At 36.6% G+C, this 23870-nt stretch overlaps 1 protein-coding gene across 5 annotated transcripts in view; it reads left to right on the top strand.

The window, feature by feature from the left end:
- Positions 1-23870, top strand: part of LOC115884406 (tyrosine-protein phosphatase Lar) — a 693925-nt gene that overhangs the window by 611917 nt on the left and 58138 nt on the right. For all 5 annotated transcript variants that reach the window (XM_030902968.1, XM_030902964.1, XM_030902967.1 and 2 more), the window contains exons 6-7: positions 14116-14226; positions 14285-14560. In XM_030902968.1, coding sequence (XP_030758828.1) covers positions 14116-14226; positions 14285-14560 — 387 coding nt within the window. The remainder of the gene's footprint in view (positions 1-14115; positions 14227-14284; positions 14561-23870) is intronic.

The raw sequence follows: 23870 nt of genomic DNA, 5'->3' as shown, positions 1-23870 counted from the left end.
TCAAACAATACGAAGCAAATAAAAAATAAGTGTGACAGAAACGAAAGAACATATTTTAATATAAACTCAAGAGGTTACTTCAATCGGACTTCTCAGTTAATATAAAAAAAAATAAAAACACAAAGACTACATTAAATGTTCAGACTGCTGCCCATTATTATCTAGACAGAGTTGGTACCATCTCCGCACGCCGCCAATAACAGGATTTCTATAGCTCTACTTGATTTTGTTGGATCTAGTGTTACGGCTCCGAGGACATTAATATTTTGATTTTATTCATTTTCTTTCTGATAATTTTTCAGACGCGGTTTTTGAAAAGATTCAAAATTGATTAAACTATCTTCTAACCTTTTAAAAATGACTGGGTTTGGTTGCTCGCGCTCTGGATGCCGCTCAAAATATAAATCAGCTATCAAAATTGATGCTTTTCAAATGGTGTTATAGATAGATGCTGCAAATACCGTACACACCTCACCGTACAAACATTTGAATTCTTGAACAACTTAATATCAAATCAATATACCGTCACTGTCTACGTCTATAAACCAATCTTGTTTAAGATACTTTGGCTAAAAGCAAACGGAAAACATCCTAGAGGGAAATCTCTAAACCGTTGGGTGGACCAAATAAAGACAACGATAGGTCATAGTCTGCAGGAGTCTAGAACTGCTACGCAAGACAGAATGGCATGAATAGACACTGCAAAAGCAATTGCTTCATTATGTCTTCGAGGTGGCTAGCAGCCTGATCCACTGCGACCTTTTCAGATCTATCGTGGTCCTCTTCTGACTTCATAATGTCACTATACTCTTATACCTAGAATAGTAGGAAGGAAGAAGAGGTCCCAATATTCTGTGGACATAGAACTACTACAGAGCGATCAACAATGATTGAAATAATTGAGAAGAGTGCTTCGTTTGTCCGTTACAGGGCAACAATAAAAAATAAACCGAAACGTTAATTATTTTTAAATTTATGATACTTCAACTTGCCATTACTCACAACATGACATTACTCGCAAATTTTGAAGTATAATTAGTGACAAAAGTTAAAGCTTCATTTAGAACCTCGCAATTAGTGGAATAAATTAGTGGTTTCAATTAGCGTAAAAGTTTGTTCCTTTAATTTCAATGTAAGCATTCAGAACGTCAAAATTAGTGGTAAACATTTTCAATTAGTGGAAAAAGTTATCAAACACTAAAGTTTTCCACTAATTATACTTCAAAATTTGCGAGAAATTTTATTTTGGCCTTTGATTATTTTCCGTCAAGAGAAATTGTGATTAGAAATCAAAAGTTGATTGTTTTATAAGCTAAATATTAGGCTTTGCTATGGATTATAGCGTTTTTTTAACATTACCACTGCGAACGGCAGCTTTTCGTTGGTAGAGCAGTCGTGGATAAGGCATTTCACTGGAAAGAAACTAATTAACAATAATAAATCGAAACTACAAATATTGGGCGCCAGGCATGACAGAGAAAGAAAACACAGTTGTTTATTACTTAAAACTAGTGACTATATTCATTCATGATGTATTCTGATGGTAAATAGCATTGTACAATTTTAATAATTATTATAGGTAAGTAAAGCTATGTATGTAGTAAAGCTATGTATGTAAATAATATTAAATATGTTCTATGAAAAGACAATGGGTGTAAAATTATAGAGAATATATGAAAAGTAGCATTACATTATTTAATTTGTTAAATTTTATGCGATGGTAAGTCTGAGATGTTGCAACCTGTAGATTCTAGAATCTATGTCTGGTTATTCATCTGTTAATATAGCGCAATAATAATATCTATAGAAAGTAATACTATTACCAGACGTAATGTAATGAAACCTAAGATCTAAATCATATTGTAACTACTAAATCGACATAAATGTTCTTATTAATCTAACCACTAAACATAGTTTGTACGATATTGTTTAAAATGTACGTTATTATGTTAAGACTGAAAATCGACTGAAAACTAGAACTTAAATCTACACTTAGCTGTTCTTTATGCAATCATGCTTCAAACAGTAACAGCGTGAGGTGGGCTCGCATCTCTGCACTGTCTCTCGGCTATCCTGTTGGCCAATACAACAAAAGATGCCAGAATGAGGACACCATGAATCAATACAGCCGTAACTATTGACTAGGCTTAGAAATGGGAAAGAAGTGCAGCATAGAGCTCAAGCTACATCCACGCTGGGGCACTCTATATATAAGATAAACCTATCCCTACATGGGACACTCGTCCACAGGACATCCGTACATAGGGCATCCAACTACAGGATAATATCCGTAACTTGGACCATAACCTTGGACCCTAAAAATACGAAACTCTTGTTCAAAACCAAACAAGGTCTAATAAGCAAAATAAACCTACCTCAAATTACTTCCGAGGGCTCAAAAATAAACAAAGAAACTGTCCTTTCTCCCATGTAACATTCTGGAGGACAAAAGTAAAAGAACACCAATGTGCCAGCAAAATACAAATACGAGTTAAAGTGGGTCAATCCAAAACTCTACCCTAAAAATACTCAATAAAAATATCGAATCTATAAAAGATGATATCTCATCTTTACCGGTAGCTTCGAAATAGCAGCTGATTCAAATTATACAGCAAGATTTAAATTACCATTTCTAAAAGCCGGGTGACCAAAAGTGAAGTTAAAGCGCAGAGAGGCGCCTTGAAACGATCTTGACAGCCCTCCACAGAAGCAGTGAAACGATAACAGGGTTGTTGACTAGAGAACGTAAAAATTACGCCAGGCGCGTCAAGTAAATTATCAGGCCTGAGCGATACGGAATCCGGTGATAATACGCCAGACATCATATATTATATATGAATCAAGAAAAAATGAAAAAAAAAACATGTAACGAACTAAAAACGTTACAGGATACAACTGACAAGCGGTTGCTAGGATATTTTATTAATTATAATTGTGTTTTTTAAACATTGTGAATCATCGTATACTAAAAAGTATAAAGTGTAATTGAAACCACTAATTGCAAGGTTCTGAATGAAGGTTTTTAAGATTTGTTAACTTTTTCTACTAATTGAAAATTACTGCTAATAGAAAATTAAATGAACAAACTTATACGCCAAGTTTAACTCTTGAAATCGCAAGAAATATTATTTTCAACTTCCCAAAGAAATTCTCAAAAACTAAACGAGGAGGTTTTTTTTTGCAAGAGATAAAAATGTAGTAAATACTACTAGGCCCTTTTAAAGAAAAAAATTTCGACGACTTATAATGATCTAGGATTACAACAAAGTAGTCATTCACAAAATTCAATCAAATAAATGCGTGTATGTTAGACATTCTCCCGTGACTAGACGTATTATTGTATATTTATTTAAATGGAACACGGGTGCAATCAATGGCTAGGAACTAATCAATTAGTCTTCCTGATGGAAAGATTAAGTGAATTCCTGCGGTCAATGGAGGGGGAAATAATGGTATGCGCGCCCGTCGTCAGACGCATTAGAGGAACAATACGCCTATTAGAACAACGTATGGGAATTATATATTAGATATTCTAGATGTAAATGGTATTGTTCCGGCACTGTGAGCTCCTGTGGGGGTATTATTAAATAAATCGTTATGACGCTCTAATTGAAAGCATATTTCTGTGTAATTCGGGAACCGCACATGGGAAATGGTCTCGATAGATATCTAAACCAGTAGCATAAAAGGTATATATAATTTATTAAGTCTGCTTTATTTTTTATTAATGGATTTATTGTATTGAAATTTTGTTATTACCGTTGATATTTTATGATACATTTATGTTTCAATGCTAACTAATACTCGTATTTTCAGCAAGTATTAAATAATAAAAAATTGTTTTTCATTGTTCTGGAATTTTATGGGAGTTTTTTCTCATGAGCTTACCTGCACAAACCTGTTTGTATCGGGAACTCGCTGTGTGTAGACTAGTAGTGGGAACTATCGAATGAATACTATCGAAACAAATAGTTGCAATTCATTCGAATAATTCGATAGCTAGTATGAAAACATACGTTGAAAACTATTCGAATAAAAATTATCGAATAGATGCGTCATCTGCCTTGAAATATTGTATTCTAGTAATCCGGCAGCAAAAACCATTCATTTACAAAATTAATTCATTTATAAAATTCATTCATTTATAAAATTCATTTATTCGTCAGGATCGATTATAATCAAATATTAACTGGATTTTAGTTGTAGGTTTCTTTCCGAGAAACCCGACAGCGGTCGGTGGCAATGCTATGAAAGAATGCGGCATCTTTGATTTTTTGCGGAGTCAGATAAAGATAAGGACACATTATTTTTTTTATTGAGGTGCTAGTATTTACACAGGAAATACATTATGAAGGGCGTTGTTGCCATATATTGGTATTAGTTGATATTAGCAAAGAATATTATTGTTTGGCTTTAGTTAGTTAGGGATAGTATGTCTTAGTAGTGGGAACTATCGAATGAATACTATCGAAACATTCGATAGTTGCAACTCATTCGAATAATTCTATAGTTATTAAAGAAAACATTCGTTGAAAACTATTCGAATAAAAATTATCGAATAGATCCGTCATCTGCCTTGAAATATTGTATTCTAGTAATTCGGCAGCAAAAACCATTCATTTATAAAATTCATTCATTTATGAAATTCATTTATTCGTGAGGATCGATTATAATAAAATATTGACTGAATTTTAGTTGTCGCCCGGCGACATAGGTTTCTTTCCGAGAAACCCGACAGCGGTCGGTGGCAATGCTATGAAAGAAGCCGGCATCTTTGATTTTTTGCGGAGTCAGATATAGATAAGGACACATTATTTTTTTTATTGAGGTGCTAGTATTTACACAGAAAATACATTATGAAGGGCGCTGTTGCCATATTTTGGTATTAGTTGATATTAGCAAAGAATATTATTGTTTGGCTTTAGTTAGTTAGGGATAGTATGTCTATATATTCTGCATTTTTTTTATTAATATTCTGTTGTTACACTGCAATAATACTTGTTATTTTGGATGTAAGAAAATGATTTTAATGTTTTTAAGCAAAGACTGCCCAAGTAGCAGTTTCACGACGTGCGACCACATGTTGACTAAACACAACGTTGGATTAGTTACAAAAAATAGTTAGCTCCCTACCTTGGGTATTAAAATAAATTTAAACGTTTTTATAACGTTGTGCCGACGTTGGACTAGTACTACAGCAAAGTAGAAGCTTCTGCGACGTCGAATAAACGTTGTCTTGTAACCTTTTTTGCTTAAGTAATCTTTAGGTGATTCGGACAACGTAGTTACAACGTTGGACAATATAGAGTTTTCCGACGTCAGTTTCAGGACCTATTCCAACGTTATGCAAACGTCGTCTGTTTTACTAATTCCAACGTTGTTTAGATTTCCTTATTCTTACGTTGGTAGGACGTCGAGTCGCTACCTTTTTGCAACTGTATTGAACCATAACCTTAAATCTTAAATTTTCACTTCATTGTTCTGTTCAGTCAGACAGTTCAGTGCTGTTTTTGTTTTTATAAAAAAACTTAATTAAAATGGGACATAAGAAAGGTACATATAAAATTAGATTTAAATATACATCGACATATATTACCGATAGTTTATCCACTCCCTCGTTTATTTAGATTATAGAGGGCGGCACAAGCTAGACTCTAGGATGACTAAATTAGGCAATCTTGCGACTAGTATACTACCTGTTAAGGCCGAACTGCGACTTTATTAGTCCAGTATGCGACTACTCGAACTACTCCATCTTAATCTCCAAAACAACAAAGTGAAAGCCGCCATGTTGTTAAATAAGAAAATGTTTCGTTCCTAAAATAGCAATTCCTGCTTTTTGACTACATTAACTTGAAATATTTGACCCTAAAAAACACGCGGAAACAATTTTTTCGACTGCGAATAAATTATTCTCATTTTACTAAAAAAAGAGAAATTCAAGAAAGTTTTTAAAACTTCTTTAATTTGAAGGCCCATTAGTGTTTTTCAAAGTAGAAACAATACATTTATCAATAAAGTTGTTTGCGTTTAACTTTTTTGCCTTGGGTAACGAGTTACAGAGTCGGTTAAAGTGTTTCAATAATTATGATCTTCAAACATCCTCCACACTTAAATACTTTTGTTTTGTTTTCCTTCACTGCCATCTGACATATGTCTCTAACTAAATCATAAAAATAATATTTTTACTATAATTATCCCAATTTAGGATAAAACGCGACTTAGACGTCATATTAGTTTTGTATTTCTGTGAATTAGGATTTTAAACAATGTTGCAGTTTGTACTAAATTAGGCTTCTAGCCAACGTCGGTATCCAACGTCGTTTCGACCCAAAAATTATTCTCTAAACTAGTGCAGACTAGGGTTGGCACGAGGTTGTGTCGACGTTGCGCCCCGACATTTGGTCGCGTGACACAACGTTGTCCCGACGTCCAAATGCTGCTTGGGTGGTTTATTAAATAATAATAACAATAATAATTTGTTATATTTATTAACAACAAAATTTAAAATGATTTAATATAAATATTTTTTTAAGTAGTAGCAAAATATAAACAACAAATTAGATGTCAAAATTATTTATATTAGATCCTATTTAAAAATAATATAGTCTCTAAATTTGTTGGCAACGTTGGTTTATTAAATAATAATAATTACAGAACTAATTTGTTATATTAACAACAAATTTTAAAATCATGAAATATAAACATTTATTAATTTTCTAAGCATGCAGTGTAATGGAACGAAAATATAAATAAAAAATTAGAAATCAAAATTATTTATATTAGGTGCTTTATATTTCTATTTAAAAATTATATTTACTTTTATTGGCATTTACTTTAAAAAATAAATGAAATATTTCTTGGCAAAAAACTACATGTAAGAGAATTAGCATAAACAAAATACAAACATAGTTTCCCATATCACCCCATAGTTTGAGTTCGATAACCCCATTTACTTAACCACATTACTTAAATATGATTATTAAGTTCAACTAATTCATATTATTAAAACATCTAAAATACAAATATGTATTTTTAAAATTAATTGTAAGTTCATCTCATCTCTCTTAAAAATTGCTACTTCTCAAAATTTCCCATTAAAAAATAGATCATATACCATATAAAATTAAATAATTGAAAGATCGGATTACGGAAAACCACACAAATTTTCGAAAAATTTTGACCACCTGCACATGCACACAATCGTCAATAAATAAAATTAAAAATAACTACTATTTTAGTATTTTAACTATTTTAATAAACGCAAAAATAGCACAGTATTTATACGGCGGAGTTATAAAAAATTTGAAGAACTAATAATGCAGTGACGCATACAAAAATCAAACGAATACTAAATTTCATTTATCAAATGCATTCGATAGTCGTGGCTCAACGATAACCATTTAGTCGCACGGTGAGGTTGTCACATATGCTTTAGTATACAAATGAATGAATGATTTTATTCGAATAAAACCATTCGATAGTTGAAATCATTCATTCATTAACCATTCGATAGTCTAATTCATTCGATAGTTCCCATCGCTAGTATGTCTATATATTTTGCATTTTTTTTATTAATATTCTGTTGTTACACTGCAATAATACTTGTTATTTTGGATGTAGGAAAATTATTTTTAATGTTTTTAAACAAAGACTGGTTTAATAAATAATAATAACAGTAATAATTTGTTATACCTATTAACAACAAAATTTAAAATCATTTAATATAAACATTTTTTAAGTAGTAGCAAAATATAAACAACAAATTAGATGTCAAAATTATTTATATTAGATCCTATTTAAAAATAATATAGTCTCTAAATTTTTTGGCAACGTTGGTTTATTAAATAATAATAATTACAGAACTAATTTGTTATATTAACAACAAATTTTAAAATCATGAAATATCAACATTTATTAATTTTCTAAGCATTCAGTGTAATGGAAGAAAATATAAATAAAAAATTAGAAATCAAAATTATTTATATTAGGTGCTTTATATTACTATTTAAAAATAATATATTTACTTTTACTGGCATTTACTTTAAAAAATAAATGAAATATTTACTTTTACTGGCATTTACTTAAAAAAATAAATGTTTAGAAATATTTCTTAGCAAAACACTACATGTAACAGAATTAGCATAAACAAAATACAAACATCGTTAACTTTTTTTTTAATTGGCACGTGTAAAACTTTCAATTTAATTTTCTCACCCCATAGTTTGAGTTTGATAACCATTTACTTAACCACATTACTATTATAATTCTTATTATTAAAACATCTAAAATACAAATATGTATTTTTAAAATTAATTGAAAGTTCATCTCATCTCTCTTAAAAATTGCTACTTCTCAAAATTTCTCAATAAAAAATATACCATATACCATATAAAATTAAATAATTGAAAGATTGGGCTACGGAAAATCACACAAATTTTCGGAAAAAATTTTGACAACCTGCACACGCACACAATCGTCAATTAAAAAACTACTATTTTAGTATTTTAAATATTTTAACAAACGCAAAAATAGCACAGTATTTATACGGCGAAGTTATAAAAATTTGGAAGAACCAATAATGCACTGACGCACACAAAAATCAAACGAATACTAAATTTCATTTATCAAAAGCATTCGATAGTCGTGGCTCAACGATAACCATTTAGTCGCACGGCGAGGTTGTCACATATGCTTTAGTATACAAATGAATGAATAATTTTATTCGAATAAAATAATTCGATAGTTAAAATCATTCATTCAGTAACCATTCGATAGTCTAATTCATTCAATAGTTCCCATCGCTAGTGTAGACGATAAAACGGTAACACGCACAAACCAATAAGCGCGGCCTGCGTAAACGTCGCGCTGCTAAAGATTTTAGTTTGCGCAAACCAGTTTGTGCGGTGATATCATAGGTGTAGACGGTATCAGCGAGTTCAAGGTATAGTTTTGTGACTTTTGTGGGTTTTGTGTTATTAGTTATCAACTCTTAGAAAATGTCTGATATGCGTACTTATTCCAATAAGGAGTTAATGACGAGTTTTATTGAAATATATTGATCGTTGCCATGCCTATGGAAGATAAAATCGAAAGATTATTCCGATAGAAACAGAAAAAATGATGCGTACAAGAAAATGGTTTTCTATTTAAATTTTACTCCACTTCAATGTATACCGTTTATTTTGCTGTTTTTTCTTTAACAATAAGCAATAAAAACAATATAATTCGTCACTTGACATTTCCACGAACGGAACCACAAATTCAGAATAAAAATAATGATGAATGTACGCTCTTACTTGCATCGTGTGGATACCGCACAGTGTTCCTTGTAGTTTGCGCAAACTATACCGTGCAGGCAAGTCGCTACCGTATAGCCGCCGCGCCGCTTAATAACTATTTAGTCAACATATTAAATTTATGTCAATGATGACAGGTTGATAATTTCGATTCCAAATATCTCGAAAACCATTATATGTAGCGATTTTTACCAAGAGACCTTTTTTACGTAAAAAAAGTCGTAAATGTATATTTTTTTACTCAGTAGTTTTATACAGGTACAGACGAAAAGTTATTACTCTTCAAACCAGTTAAAAGATATGTAGATGGCGCCCTCTACAAGTAGGAGTCATATTGACACCAAAATCAAATTTCTCATATAAAAAAACTTCCAGATACCAATTTTCATCCAAATAGTGAAGTTACTTCAGAAATTATTTCGAAAAATCAAAATAAAAATGTTACTTCTACACTAGTTCAGTCATTGGGGATCAAAAAAGGGGCCTGCTTGGAAAAAAGTCCGGAAGTTTTGAAACTTTGTAGATTTATAGGTTTTGGGGTCCCTAACTAAAATCCATAAAATGCACATCTCCAGACTTGCCGCCGGCGCCGCCATCTTGCCAAGATGGCGCCCAAAATCGGTATTTTGTAAATATCTCAAAAACTATGCGTTTTTCGCAAAAATTTGCAGAGAGCAAAATTAAAGAGAAGATAATTTCCTATAAAAAGGTTATATGAAAATTTTCGCTAAAGTCAACCGTTTAGGCACAATTTTGCGTAAAGTATGATATACATAATAGTCGATTTTCCGAAATCAAATGTCGATTAGTGTTCACTAAAACTAGTTAAAAATTAAGTTTCTTCAATTTTGTCATGAAACAGTGGCGTATCATTAATTCGCTCATTAATTTATGAATAATTAATTGTCGTGCCTAATGGACAGCATTCATTGCGAATTTACCACCAGGTTCAGCATTGGTCTGGTTGTACCAAAGATGCCGAAGAATGGGGTTGGAAGAAAACAAAAACAGGCATTACTCCAGTCACAACGTTGAAAGATCCAGCTCCAAATTCCCTATTGACATTTTTATCCTGTAAATGCAAAACCAACAACTGAGGTAAAGCCTGCGGATGCAGAAAAGCAGGATTAAAATGTTCAATGATTTGTGCATACTGCAATGGGAAATCCTGTGACAACGTCACTGAAGTGTCACTCGACGAATCCGATGAAGAGGAGTTGGGCTTGCCTGTAGATATCCCTCTGGCGGCTGAAGATGAAGAGTTGGGCGTATTGAGAGACCACCCTGATGAGCCCAGGGGCGCTATTCTGTATAATCGTCGGTATCGGTAAGTTACCGACAGCTGTCGGTACGTACGGCCAATGAGCGTCGTGTTGATTGTTGTTGTCATAATTTTAACTGTCATTAATAGGACATATAGCAAATTTGTACCGACAACTATCGGCATCTCTACCGTGGGGTTAAGAAGGGCACGCTAGAGATTCCGATCCCCGTCGGTACAATATATTCTCATTAAAATATGAATTATTCATAAATTAATGATACGCCACTGTTTCATGACAAAATTGAAGAAACTAAACTAAAACTAGTTTTAGTGAACCCTAATCGACATTGGATTTCGGAAAATCGACTATACATAATAATGATAATATATCATATGTTACGCAAAATTGTAAAATTTCCAGGGATTTTGTGCCTAAACGGTTGACTTTAGCGAAAATTTTCATAGAACTTTTTTTATAGGAAATGTTATTCTCTTTAATTTTGCTCTCCTCAAATTTTCGTGAAAAAACGCATAGTTTTCGAGAGATTGACAAAATACCGATTTTGGGCGCCATCTCGGCAAGATGGCGGCGCCAGCGGCAAGTCTGGAAATGTGCATTTTATGGATTTTAGTTAGGGACCCCAAAACCTATAAACCTGCAAAGTTGCAAAACTTCCGGACTTTTTTCCAAGCAAAAATCCCCAATGACTGAACTACACCCTGTATCTCGGAAACGAAGCATTTTGGGACATACATTTATACGAACTTTTCTACTTATTTTTATCTGCAGAATATGCTGCTGAAGTTTCCGGAATACAGTTCGGACCACCCTGTATATGCTCAGTATTTTTAGAATGATTTGATGACTTGGTAACTGTCAGTGATACATCTGACCGAAACGTTGTGTAGGTGAAATAATTAAAGACAATGGAAGTCCGAAATCCTTTTAGTTTCAATTCTGAATCATTGTCTACTACATTCAAAGTAACGTGCAAATGTTAGTTCATCAACATGAAAATTCCATTCTTTATGACAATAATATAGATAACCAGTAAGTTATATTAAAGTAAGTATTTCTATTTTTAAATTTTTATGAAGACGTACAACTTCCGAATCTGTCATTAAAAATAACAAATTAAACAAATTTCCAAGCGTCAACGACGAAAATTTCATTCAAATTCCGCTGAATATTCATAGCTGCAAATTTCCTTCTATTTTTCTTTCACTGTGTGCTAGTAAGTTGTTCGGCGCTTTTGGGTAAAGCTATTAAAGAACTTTTTGAAAGCTTATGTACATAGGAGACTTAACCAGTCACTTGTGTTATTCTAAAGAGTTATCGGCTGTAGCTAGAACGTTGACAGTTTTACCGTAAAAAAAACTTTCTTCTTTCAAAAAAGGTAATACAGGATAAAGTAAGAATTTCTAAATTTCTCTAATTACTGATCTGATCTAAAAATTACTAATCTATTCTCAATAAATCTCATTCTTTGAATGAAAAGACTGAGGAAAGAGACGTAAGTATTTTTATCTACGTCAGTGAGTTAAGAAGCTCTCAACTCACGCCTTTTGAGTGAGTTAAGAACTTCTTAACTCACGCATTTTCATTACCGCACTCCTTGTTTAGATGACTACTAAAGAGAAAAAATATTTTATAAAACATTTATTTTGCACTAAATTGGAAAAATATGTTATGAGTCCCTTTTCATTTTCATAGTTGTGTACTTTTTTTTCGGTGCACCATTTTTCATTCTTAGAGTATGTATTTTCATACTTCTGTTTCGATCTTGCTGAAAGCAATCCAGAAATGGCTCTGAATCCCTCTTCTTGAATGTCAGAGGAAATATTTTCCGAATCGCTCATTTTTTAAACTAGTGACATCAATATTATTTACTGTCATATTGACATTGCCATGGATGGTGTTATTTGAACAAAGGTATTAAGGTAATTTATTTTTAGGTTTTTTTATAGTTAGACGTAGATAAATTATTGTACAATACTTAACTCCATTAAGATACTTGTGTGGTACACACACTTTTACACGCATATCTTAATTATGCTGTTAACTCACTTGTATCGGAAATATCTGTTATATTCACGCATTAAAGACGGAACTGGGGGTCTTATGGGACGCTATGTTTTGACAGTTTTCTTTGACGTTTCACTTGACATATTTCTTAGGATTTTCTGAATTTATTTCATGTTTTCTTGTTTATTTTATAATTGGTTTTATCGTTGATTGAAGAAATAAGAAGATGCGCAACCTTATGGACGATTTCGTGTCACAAAACCTGTCCGAGATTTAGTTTAGCTCTGCCCCGCTGCTGAGAGTCGTTTACAGCGCAGCGGATAAAGAATTCTGATGTACCGTAGTTTTGCTTTCAATCGACAGAGTGGGTGGTTGCCAGAGACAGTGTTGCCAAACCTACAGATTAATCCGTAAATCTACTGATTTTGGGTACAGTACGCTAATAATACAGATTTTCTATCGTTAAACAATTTAATATAATATTATATGATTAAACCAAGAACGGCATAAGAGTTGGCTAGGAAATGTAGATCGCTGTTATTTCATATGAAAATATTATGGTAAATGTGAATAGTCGTAATTTCCAAGCCAACTAAACGACTTTTTTCGATCATACGATATATTCATTACCAATAAAAGAATTTTTATTTGTGTTGTTTATTCTATGTTTAACATGAACAAATTTTCAATACATAAACGCGGATTTTTCATCCAAAGATTTTTTCCTCAAACGTATTACAGATATTACACATTTTAATATGGCAACATTGTCGCTTTCAGTTCCACACCGTCTTCATTATGCCTTCGTTAGCCGAATTAGAGAAAATGAGTGTTTTATGCGTTGGCTGCAGAACGAGTAGAGGCTTCACCTTACAGCACTTGAGACGTAAGCGGAAATCACATCAGCCGATGTTGCCTATTAGGTTGCGTATCTTCCCAATTCTTTCAATCAACGGTTTTATGTAAATTGTACACATTTGGAAAGCCAGTAAGAGGAAGAGCATCTTCCTCAGTTTAATCTGTATTTTACTGTTTTTTAGCCTATTAGGATCGGGAAAAAAAAGTTTTTTTAATTTCACTCAAAATGAGTTATTTGGGTCATAAATGACCTAAATACAAAATATTTTCATGGTGTCTGTCTGTCTGTCCGTCTGTCCGTCTGTAACACGATAACTCAAAAACCGCTGAACCGATTTTAAGCAAATTTGACACAAAAATACTGTGGCACCCGAGAATCTGGCCATTAGTTTTTGGTGGGGGTGAGAGGTTGGTAAGGGGGTATGGGAGGGGGTTAAAAATTTTAAAAAATCGTAACTCCAAAATTACAGTAGCTAGCGAAACGCGATTTTCAAATTAAGATTAGGAATAATATTTACAACAAACTTTGTAATAACATCAAAATCAGTCAAAGTCGCAGTTTTCGAGATATTAACATATTTTAGTATGGGCGGCTATACGTGCCTCCCGGCGCCAATTTTTTTTAACCTTTTTTATTAATCTAGTACTAATTTTTGATTTTGTTTCAGGATCACTCCAAATCCGTAACAGCGAAGAAAAGGACCACGGGAAGTACGAATGTGTAGCGGAAAACTCCATAGGCACAGACTACTCTAAGTTTGCCACTCTCTACGTCAAAGGTAAGTAAAAATAACGAAAAACGTTGCTTTTCATTATAATCATTGTTCCTTACTTTAGTCCGACGGGTACCACCCACATTTTCAATCCCTCCACCCCCTTTGAGCGAAGTGAAGTTAGGCGACGACTTGAACTTGACCTGCGTAGCAGTAGGCTCGCCCATGCCCTTTGTTAAATGGCGGAAAGGTGCCACAGAAGAACTGACGCCGGAAGAGAATATTCCTATAGGGAAAAACACGCTAGAACTCAAGAAAATAGAAGCATCTGCTAACTATACTTGTACGGCTGCCAGTGCTCTTGGTAATGTGGAGACTGTGGCTCAGGTTAAGGTGCAGTGTAAGTATTGTCCAAATCCCCTAAAAAGTATAATTTATTTTAGTTCGGTACTTTCATGTTTTTTTAGTGTATACTTGTCCTAGATCATAATATATACTTACGTGGATACGTAAATCACTATGGAAACTGTCGCGAACATATTAAAAACTTACATTCATCTTCTTTCTTTGTTAATCAATTGTGCTTCTACTCTATATATCCTTGTCGAGGACCTAGCGTCCACGCGCCAAATTTGAATATTAATTTTAAAAATTTAATTTGTAAAATGCTTATATACTAAGTGACATTGAAAATAGAACACCCACTAAATATTATTTAATTTTAATTTTTAATAAATGAATATAGAAGCATGTTTATTATTGTATGGATAAGAAATGATTATAATTTGAACGCCGTCAACACACTAGTTTTTTCCTATACATGTTTTTGTTCAAATTCCAATCATCCAATATAGACCCGGCTTTCGCACACTTTGTTACTTATTCTGCTACAGAGTAGTTTCAGGTGTTTTTCTGAGTTTATTATAATGCCTGGAATACGTAGACGTGCCAATTTTAGACAACTCAGTGATTTTGATAGGGGTCGGATTGTGGGTTTTCGGGAGGCAGGATTATCATTTCGAGAGATTGCTGATAGGGTCCATAGAAGAGTTTGCACTGTTGCCGATTGTTGTAGAGCTTACTTTTAACAACACCGTGAACATCGTGCCAGAGGTACAGGGCGTCTTAGATTAACCACTGAAGGTCAAGATCGCTGTTTAAGGCAATTAGCTGTCAGAGACCGTTCGGCCACTTCCCGAGCAATTGCTACCCAATGGTTTACGAAACACGAAAGACTCATCACGATGGGAACTGTTTACCGACGAATACGGTCTTTTGGGCTGTTTTCTTTTCGGCCTCATTGGGTTTTACCATTGACCCCTGAACATCGACGACAACGTCTAGAGTGCTGCAGAGCCCGACAAGAATGGGGCACAGAATGGAATGCTATCGTTTTTAGTGATGAGTCGCGATTCTGTTTGGGAATGCACGACGGTCGGGCGCTAGTGAGAAGATACCGCGGAGATAGGCGGAATCCACAGTTTTTCATGGAGAGGCACGTAAACCAAGTTGTAGGAGTTATGGTTTGGGGAGCAATCGCATATGGTAGCAGGTCACCTCTAGTATTTGTTCGAGGTAATATGACAGTCCAACGCTATATTGAGAAAATTGTGGAAGATCATTTCTTACCATACTTACGAACGCTCCACGATCCTATATTTCAACAAGATAATGCCCGTCCCCATGTTGCTAGATTAACTGTGAACCACTTACATAATGCCCAAGTTAATCTCCTACCCTGGCCACCAAGATCTCCAGATCTCTCACCAATTGAACATGTATGGGATATCATGGGTAAGAGACTGACAAACTTACCGCATCCTCCTCAGACACTAGAAGCTATTCGGCATGAGATACAGTTAGCATGGGATGAAATACCGCAAGAAGACATAAATCATCTGATTAGTTCCATGCACAGACGGCTCAACGAATGTAGAGAACATCGAGGTGGTCCAACACATTATTAACAAGGACAAGGTTACGAGCCAATATTTTCACTCCAAATTTTGATCATTTACGCCTTTTATCAACCTACATTCATGTAGATTATTAAAATTAAACAATTTTTAGTGGGTGTTCTATTTTCAATGTCACTTGGTATATTTGAACAATAAATTGAATGTTTACTGTCATAAAAATTAAATTATATAAAAAATACATTTAGCCACTTCGAACGAATATCAATATTGTCAAGAAAAATGGCGTATCCGCCAGAAATTAAAAATGTATTACTGGTTGCCTGCACAACCGCAACGTATCCGCCAGAAATTAAAAGACTTTTTCAGGCGCCATCTTTTAGTCAAGTCGAGAAGTAAGGGAATCAGACAATGGAATTGTCTGGTATGAAGAAGTACGCTTTCCGAGAATTGGGGAAATTTCGAGAAGCAGTCAATAGAGTATATAAGCCGGAGCCATCGACAACTGAGGGAGTTTTTGAAATTTGAATATACCGCGTGGAAATTGAAAATCTGGACAATTTGGTGAAGGAATCTTATAAATAGTTAGTTTGTTGTGTGTTATAAGTTAGTAATTGTGTATAAAGTGAGAAAATAAATTCGTTAAGTATTTTATCGTGAGTTTAAATTAGTGGACCCACGGAATCCGTAACAATTGGTGTCGGAAGTGCGATTCAAGAGGATTTTAAGAAGAAATTAAGTGGATTGGAAGATTGTTAGACCGGATTAGAGTATTTTTATGGTTGGTACAAGGGAGCAAGCGAAGAAAATGGAGGAAGTAAGCAAACTATTAGGCGATTTTATGGAGAATATGAGAAGAGAAAAGGCAGAAGAACAAGAGAAGCTGCGAAAGAGAAAGCAGAAGAACAAGACCGCCTTCTGAAAATTCTGGAAAATCAAGACAAAATTTTCGAAGATTTGAAAATTCAACGACAACAAGACAAAAGAAGAAGAACAGGACCGGCTTGAGAAAATTTTAGAAGATATGAAAATTCAACGACAACAAGACAAAGAAGAAGAACAGGACCGGCTTGAGAAAATTTTAGGCAATTTAGAAAGTCGTCAGAAGAATGAATGGAGGGAAATTTTAGAAGATATAGAAACGCGCCGCCAAAAGAAAGACAAGAAGATCAGGACCGTCTTAAGAAAACTTTAGAAAATCAGGAATTTCGACTACAGAAGAATTTTGAAGACCTGGAAAAACGACAGGAGAACCATTTCCAAGAAGTCGTAGAAGATCTGGAGGAACGCCTTCAGCAGAAAATGGAAAAATTAGAGATGGACCTACAGAAGACCAAGGCACAAGTAAGAACACCTGGCGTTCAAGGAACAGCGAACCTTAAGGCCCCGATCTATGATGGACAAACTACTTGGACAATGTACCACCGCCAGTTTGAAGCAGCCGCTGCTGCCAACGGATGGACTGACCAGGAGAAAGCAGCGGCACTCGTCATCGCGCTGCGTGGCCCTGCCCTGGAATTGCTACAAACTATTCCTGCAGCCCAACAGCAGGAATACGAAACATTAGTTGCTGCAGTGGACAGAAGATATGGCGACCAACATCGACGCCAACTTTACCAGGCCCAGATCAAGACGCGCCTGCAGAGGTCCGGAGAGAGTCTGCAGGAATTTGAAGCAGACTTACGTCGGCTGGTACACCTAGCATACCCAGAAGCACCGGAAGGGTTTAGGGAGGAACTCGCTGCTCAGTGCTTTATTAGCGGACTGAGGGACAACGAATTGCAGAGGGCGCTGCAAATATCCCGATTTTCTACCAGCAGCGAAGCACTGGTCAGGGCGCTGGAAATAGAAGCTGCATTTAGCGCCATTCCTAAACCGAAGATAGGCTCGGTAACGGTTGAGGAACAGCCAAAGAGTTCTCACATACGTTTGGAGGAGATGTTTAATAAACTATGTGAATTACTAGTGAACAAGAGAGTCAACAACACCCAGACAGAGAACCAAAGAAGATTCCAGGATATGAGGTGCTATGGATGCGGCAGGAATGGCCACATCAAACGAGATTGTCGCATCCAAATGCGATTCCATTCACCATCCAGAGAACATCGGCACATCGGAAGATCCCAGGACATAAGTTGCTATAGATGTGGCAGGAATGGCCACATCAAACGGGATTGCCGCGTCCAAATGCGATTCCATTTACCATCGAGAGAACATAGGCACCAGGAAATCAACACTAATGAGCGAGTATTGGCTGAAGAAAACAGAGCCCCTATGATGTTTTCCGTTAGGAGTCTAGGAAAAACCGCTGACAGTTTGGTGATCAACGGGAATGTCAATGGTAGAAGAATTCGAATGACTGTGGACACAGGCGCTATGGTATCGTTGGTGCGGACTAACTCAGTGCAAGGATTGAAGATGATGCCTCTTAGAAGAAGAGTGTATTTACGTACAGTTACGGGGGAAATGGCCGTTGTACGGGGAGAGGCTTTCATAGAACTGGAGTTAGGGAATTTGAAGTTTCGGCATAGCGTTTTAGCAGACATTGAAGATGATTTTATCATGGGTATGGATGTGATCAGTCAACATGGTTTTTCGTTCGATCACCATAGAAACATCCTGAAAATCGGAAATGACGAATTTTCTGTATCTAAAGAGAAGAGACCAGGAAATATGGAAGAAAGATCATCGAAAATTGTGATGATACCTGGTGATACCAAGAAGACTGTGTTCGAGAAAATAGAGGAAACCTCTGGGTGCCGTGTAGGACGGGTACAAATTATCGACAACGACCTAGATCGACGACGAGCTACCTTGGACAAGAAAATGAAACATCGCGAAAGCACTATCAGAATAAGGAGTTTTAAGCTTGGAGCTGATGAACAGTGGACGACGGCACAGTTGAGGAAAGGCCAAATGGAAGATCCAGACATCGGAGCAATACTACGGCTCAAGGAAGGTAACGGCGAGAGACCACCGTTGCAGGATATTGCGGACAGAGGGCTCGTTTTCAAAGCTCTCTGGGCTCAGTGGAATTCACTGGTGATTGAGAATGGATTGTTAAAGCGCACGTGGGAAAGTGCGGATGGCAGGACAGTAACAACTCAGTTACTGGTACCAAGGAAGAAAGTTATCCAGGTATTGGAAGAAATTCACGGTGGTAGAACTGGAGCCCATCTTGGAGTAAACAAGACCTTGAGCAAGCTGAGAGATCGTTTTTACTGGGTGGATTATTGTGAAGATGTTAAGAAATGGTGTCAACGTTGTAAGATTTGCGCAGCTAGACAAGGACCAAGTACTCGATCTGGAGGAAAAATGGAACAAGATAACGTTGGACTGTCGTTCGAAAGAATCGTTAGGAAGGAAAGATTATTGGGAATTCATAAGGCCGTGAGAAGTAAGATTACGCTAGCCAGTGACCGGATGAAAGCTCGTTACGACCTCAGAGCTAATTCTACGGGATTTCAACAGGACGATAGGGTATGGTTGTATAACCCACAGCGCAAGAAAGGAAGGTCCCCAAAGTTAACTCCAGCATGGGAAGGTCCTTATACAGTCATCAAGAGGATAAATGATGTTGTGTACCGGATTCAACGCAGCCCTAGAAGTAAGATGAAAGTAGTTCATCTGGATCGATTGAAGAGATACCAGACAGGAAACCTTGATCGGGACGATCAAATTTGAGAAAGGGCAATGTCAAGAAAAATGGCGTATCCCCAGAAATTAAAAATGTATTACTGGTTGCCTGCACAACCGCAACGTATCCGCCAGAAATTAAAAGACTTTTTCAGGCGCCATCTCTTAGTCAAGTCGAGAAGTAAGGGAATCAGACAATGGAATTGTCTGGTATGAAGAAGTGCGCTTTCCGAGAATTGGGGAAATTTCGAGAAGCAGTCAATAGAGTATATAAGCCGGAGCCATCGACCACTGAGACAGTTTTTTGAAATTTGAATATACCGCGTGGAAATTGAAAATCGGACAATTTGGTGAAGGAATCTTATAAATAGTTAGTTGTTGTGTGTTATAAGTTAGTAATTGTGTATAAAGTAAGAAAAATAAATTCGTTAAGTATTTTATCGTGAGTTTAAATTAGTGGACCCACGGAATCCGTAACAATTGGTGTCAGAAGTGGGATTCAAGAGGATTTTAAGAAGAAATTAAGTGGATTGGAAGATTTTTAGACCGGATTAGAGTATTTTTATGGTTGGTACAAGGGAACAAGCGAAGAAAATGGAGGAAGTAAGCAAACTATTAGGCGATTTTATGGAGAATATGAGAAGAGAAAAGGCAGAAGAACAAGAGAAGCTGCGAAAAGAGAAAGCAGAAGAACAAGACCGCCTTCTGAAAATTCTGGAAAATCAAGACAAAATTTTCGAAGATTTGAAAATTCAACGACAACAAGACAAAGAAGAAGAACAGGACCGGCTTGAGAAAATTTTAGAAGATATGAAAATTCAACGACAACAAGACAAAGAAGAAGAACAGGACCGGCTTGAGAAAATTTTAGGCAATTTAGAAAGTCGTCAGAAGAATGAATGGAGGGAAATTTTAGAAGATATAGAAACGCGCCGCCAAAAAGAAAGACAAGAAGATCAGGACCGTCTTAAGAAAACTTTAGAAAATCAGGAATTTCGACTACAGAAGAATTTTGAAGACCTGGAAAAACGACAGGAGAACCATTTCCAAGAAGTCGTAGAAGATCTGGAGGAACGCCTTCAGCAGAAAATGGAAAAATTAGAGATGGACCTACAGAAGACCAAGGCACAAGTAAGAACACCTGGCGTTCAAGGAACAGCGAACCTTAAGGCCCCGATCTATGATGGACAAACTACTTGGACAATGTACCACCGCCAGTTTGAAGCAGCCGCTGCTGCCAACGGATGGACTGACCAGGAGAAAGCAGCGGCACTCGTCATCGCGCTGCGTGGCCCTGCCCTGGAATTGCTACAAACTATTCCTGCAGCCCAACAGCAGGAATACGAAACATTAGTTGCTGCAGTGGACAGAAGATATGGCGACCAACATCGACGCCAACTTTACCAGGCCCAGATCAAGACGCGCCTGCAGAGGTCCGGAGAGAGTCTGCAGGAATTTGAAGCAGACTTACGTCGGCTGGTACACCTAGCATACCCAGAAGCACCGGAAGGGTTTAGGGAGGAACTCGCTGCTCAGTGCTTTATTAGCGGACTGAGGGACAACGAATTGCAGAGGGCGCTGCAAATATCCCGATTTTCTACCAGCAGCGAAGCACTGGTCAGGGCGCTGGAAATAGAAGCTGCATTTAGCGCCATTCCTAAACCGAAGATAGGCTCGGTAACGGTTGAGGAACAGCCAAAGAGTTCTCACATACGTTTGGAGGAGATGTTTAATAAACTATGTGAATTACTAGTGAACAAGAGAGTCAACAACACCCAGACAGAGAACCAAAGAAGATTCCAGGATATGAGGTGCTATGGATGCGGCAGGAATGGCCACATCAAACGAGATTGTCGCATCCAAATGCGATTCCATTCACCATCCAGAGAACATCGGCACATCGAAAGATCCCAGGACATAAGTTGCTATAGATGTGGCAGGAATGGCCACATCAAACGGGATTGTCGCATCCAAATGCGATTCCATTCACCATCCAGAGAACATCGGCATCGGAAGATCCCAGGACATAAGTTGCTATAGATGTGGCAGGAATGGCCACATCAAACGGGATTGCCGCGTCCAAATGCGATCCGTTTACCATCGAGAGAACATAGGCACCCGGAAATCAACACTAATGAGCGAGTATTGGCTGAAGAAAACAGAGCCCCTAGGATGTTTTCCGTTAGGAGTCTAGGAAAAACCGCTGACAGTTTGGTGATCAACGGGAAGGTCAATGGTAGAAGAAATCGAATGACTGTGGACACAGGCGCTATGGTATCGTTGGTGCAGACTAACTCAGTGCGAGGATTGAAGATGATGCCTCTTAGAAGAAGAGTGTATTTACGTACAGTTACGGGGGAAATGGCCGTTGTACGGGGAGAGGCTTTCATGGAATTGGAGTTAGGGAATTTGAAGTTTCGGCATAGCGTTTTAGTGGCGGACATTGAAGATGATTTTATCATGGGTATGGATGTGATCAGTCAACATGGTTTTTCGTTTGATCACCATAGAAACATCCTGAAAATCGGAAATGAGGAATTTTCTGTATCTAAAGAGAAGAGACCAGGAAATATGGAAGAAATATTATCGAAAATTGTGATGATACCTGGTGATACCAAGAAGACTGTGTTCGGGAAACTAGAGAAAACCGTTGGTGCCGTGTAGACGGGTACAAATTATCGACAACGAACCGGATCGACGACGAGCTACCTTGGGCAAGAAAATGCAACATCGCGAAAGCACTATCAGAGTAAAGAATTTTAAACTGAGAACTGACGAACAATGGACGAAGATACAATTGAGGAAAGACCAAGTGGAAGATCCAGACATCGGAGCAATACTACGGCTCAAGGAAGGTAACGGCGAGAGACCACCGTGGCAGGATATTGCGGACAGAGGGCTCGTTTTCAAAGCTCTCTGGGCTCAGTGGAATTCACTGGATATTGAGAATGGATTGTTAAAGCGCACGTGGGAAAGTGCGGATGGCAGGACAGTAACAACTCAGTTACTGGTACCAAGGAAGAAAGTTACCCAGGTATTGGAAGAAATTCATGGTGGTAAAACTGGAGCCCATCTTGGGGTAAACAAGACCTTGAGTAAGCTGAGAGACCGTTTTTACTGGGTGGATTATTGCGAAGATGTTAAGAAATGGTGTCAACGTTGTAAGATTTGCGCAGCTAGACAAAGACCAAGTACTCGATCTGGGGAAGAAATGGAACAGGATAGCGTTGGACTGTCGTTCGAAAGAATCGCTAGGAAGGAAAGATTATTGGACATTCATAAGGCCGTTAGAAGTAAGATTGCGCTAGCCAGTGACCGGATGAAAGCTCATTACGACCTCAGAGCTAATTCTACGGGATTTCAACAGGACGATAGGGTATGGTTGTATAACCCACAGCGCAAGAAAGGAAGGTCCCCAAAGTTAACTCCAGCATGGGAAGGTCCTTATACAGTCATCAAGAGGATAAATGATGTTGTGTACCGGATTCATCGCAGCCCTAGAAGTAAGATGAAAGTAGTTCATCTGGATCGATTGAAGAGATACCAGACAGGAAACCTTGATCGGGACGATCAAATTTGAGAAGGGGGCAATGTCAAGAAAAATGGCGTATCCGCCAGAAATTAAAAATGTATTACTGGTTGCCTGCACAACCGCAACGTATCCGCCAGAAATTAAAAGACTTTTTCAGGCGCCATCTTTTTAGTCAAGTCGAGAAGTAAGGGGAATCAGACAATGGAATTGTCTGGTATGAAGAAGTACGCTTTCCGAGAATTGGGGAAATTTCGAGAAGCAGTCAATAGAGTATATAAGCCGGAGCCATCGACAACTGAGGGAGTTTTGAAATTTGAATATACCGCGTGGAAATTGAAAATCGGACAATTTGGTGAAGGAATCTTATAAATAGTTAGTTTGTTGTGTGTTATAAGTTAGTAATTGTGTATAAAGTGAGAAAATAAATTCGTTAAGTATTTTATCGTGAGTTTAAATTAGTGGACCCACGGAATCCGTAACAATATTCTTAGGAAATCTAACCAGAAAGTATGCGTGTGGTTTAATATAATAATAAAAGATCAACTGAATACTATATTTGCCTATAAAAAGATAATTCGAGGACTTTTATATTAGAACTTTCACACACCAAACACTTTCTAGTATTT

This window comes from Sitophilus oryzae, unplaced genomic scaffold, assembly GCF_002938485.1.
Source record: "Sitophilus oryzae breed Bouriz unplaced genomic scaffold, Soryzae_2.0 scaffold_246_pilon_pilon, whole genome shotgun sequence".
Classification (NCBI taxonomy): Eukaryota; Metazoa; Arthropoda; class Insecta; order Coleoptera; family Curculionidae; genus Sitophilus; species Sitophilus oryzae.
Note: the sequence above shows the minus strand (reverse complement) of the source record. Positions and strands in the feature narration are given on the sequence as shown.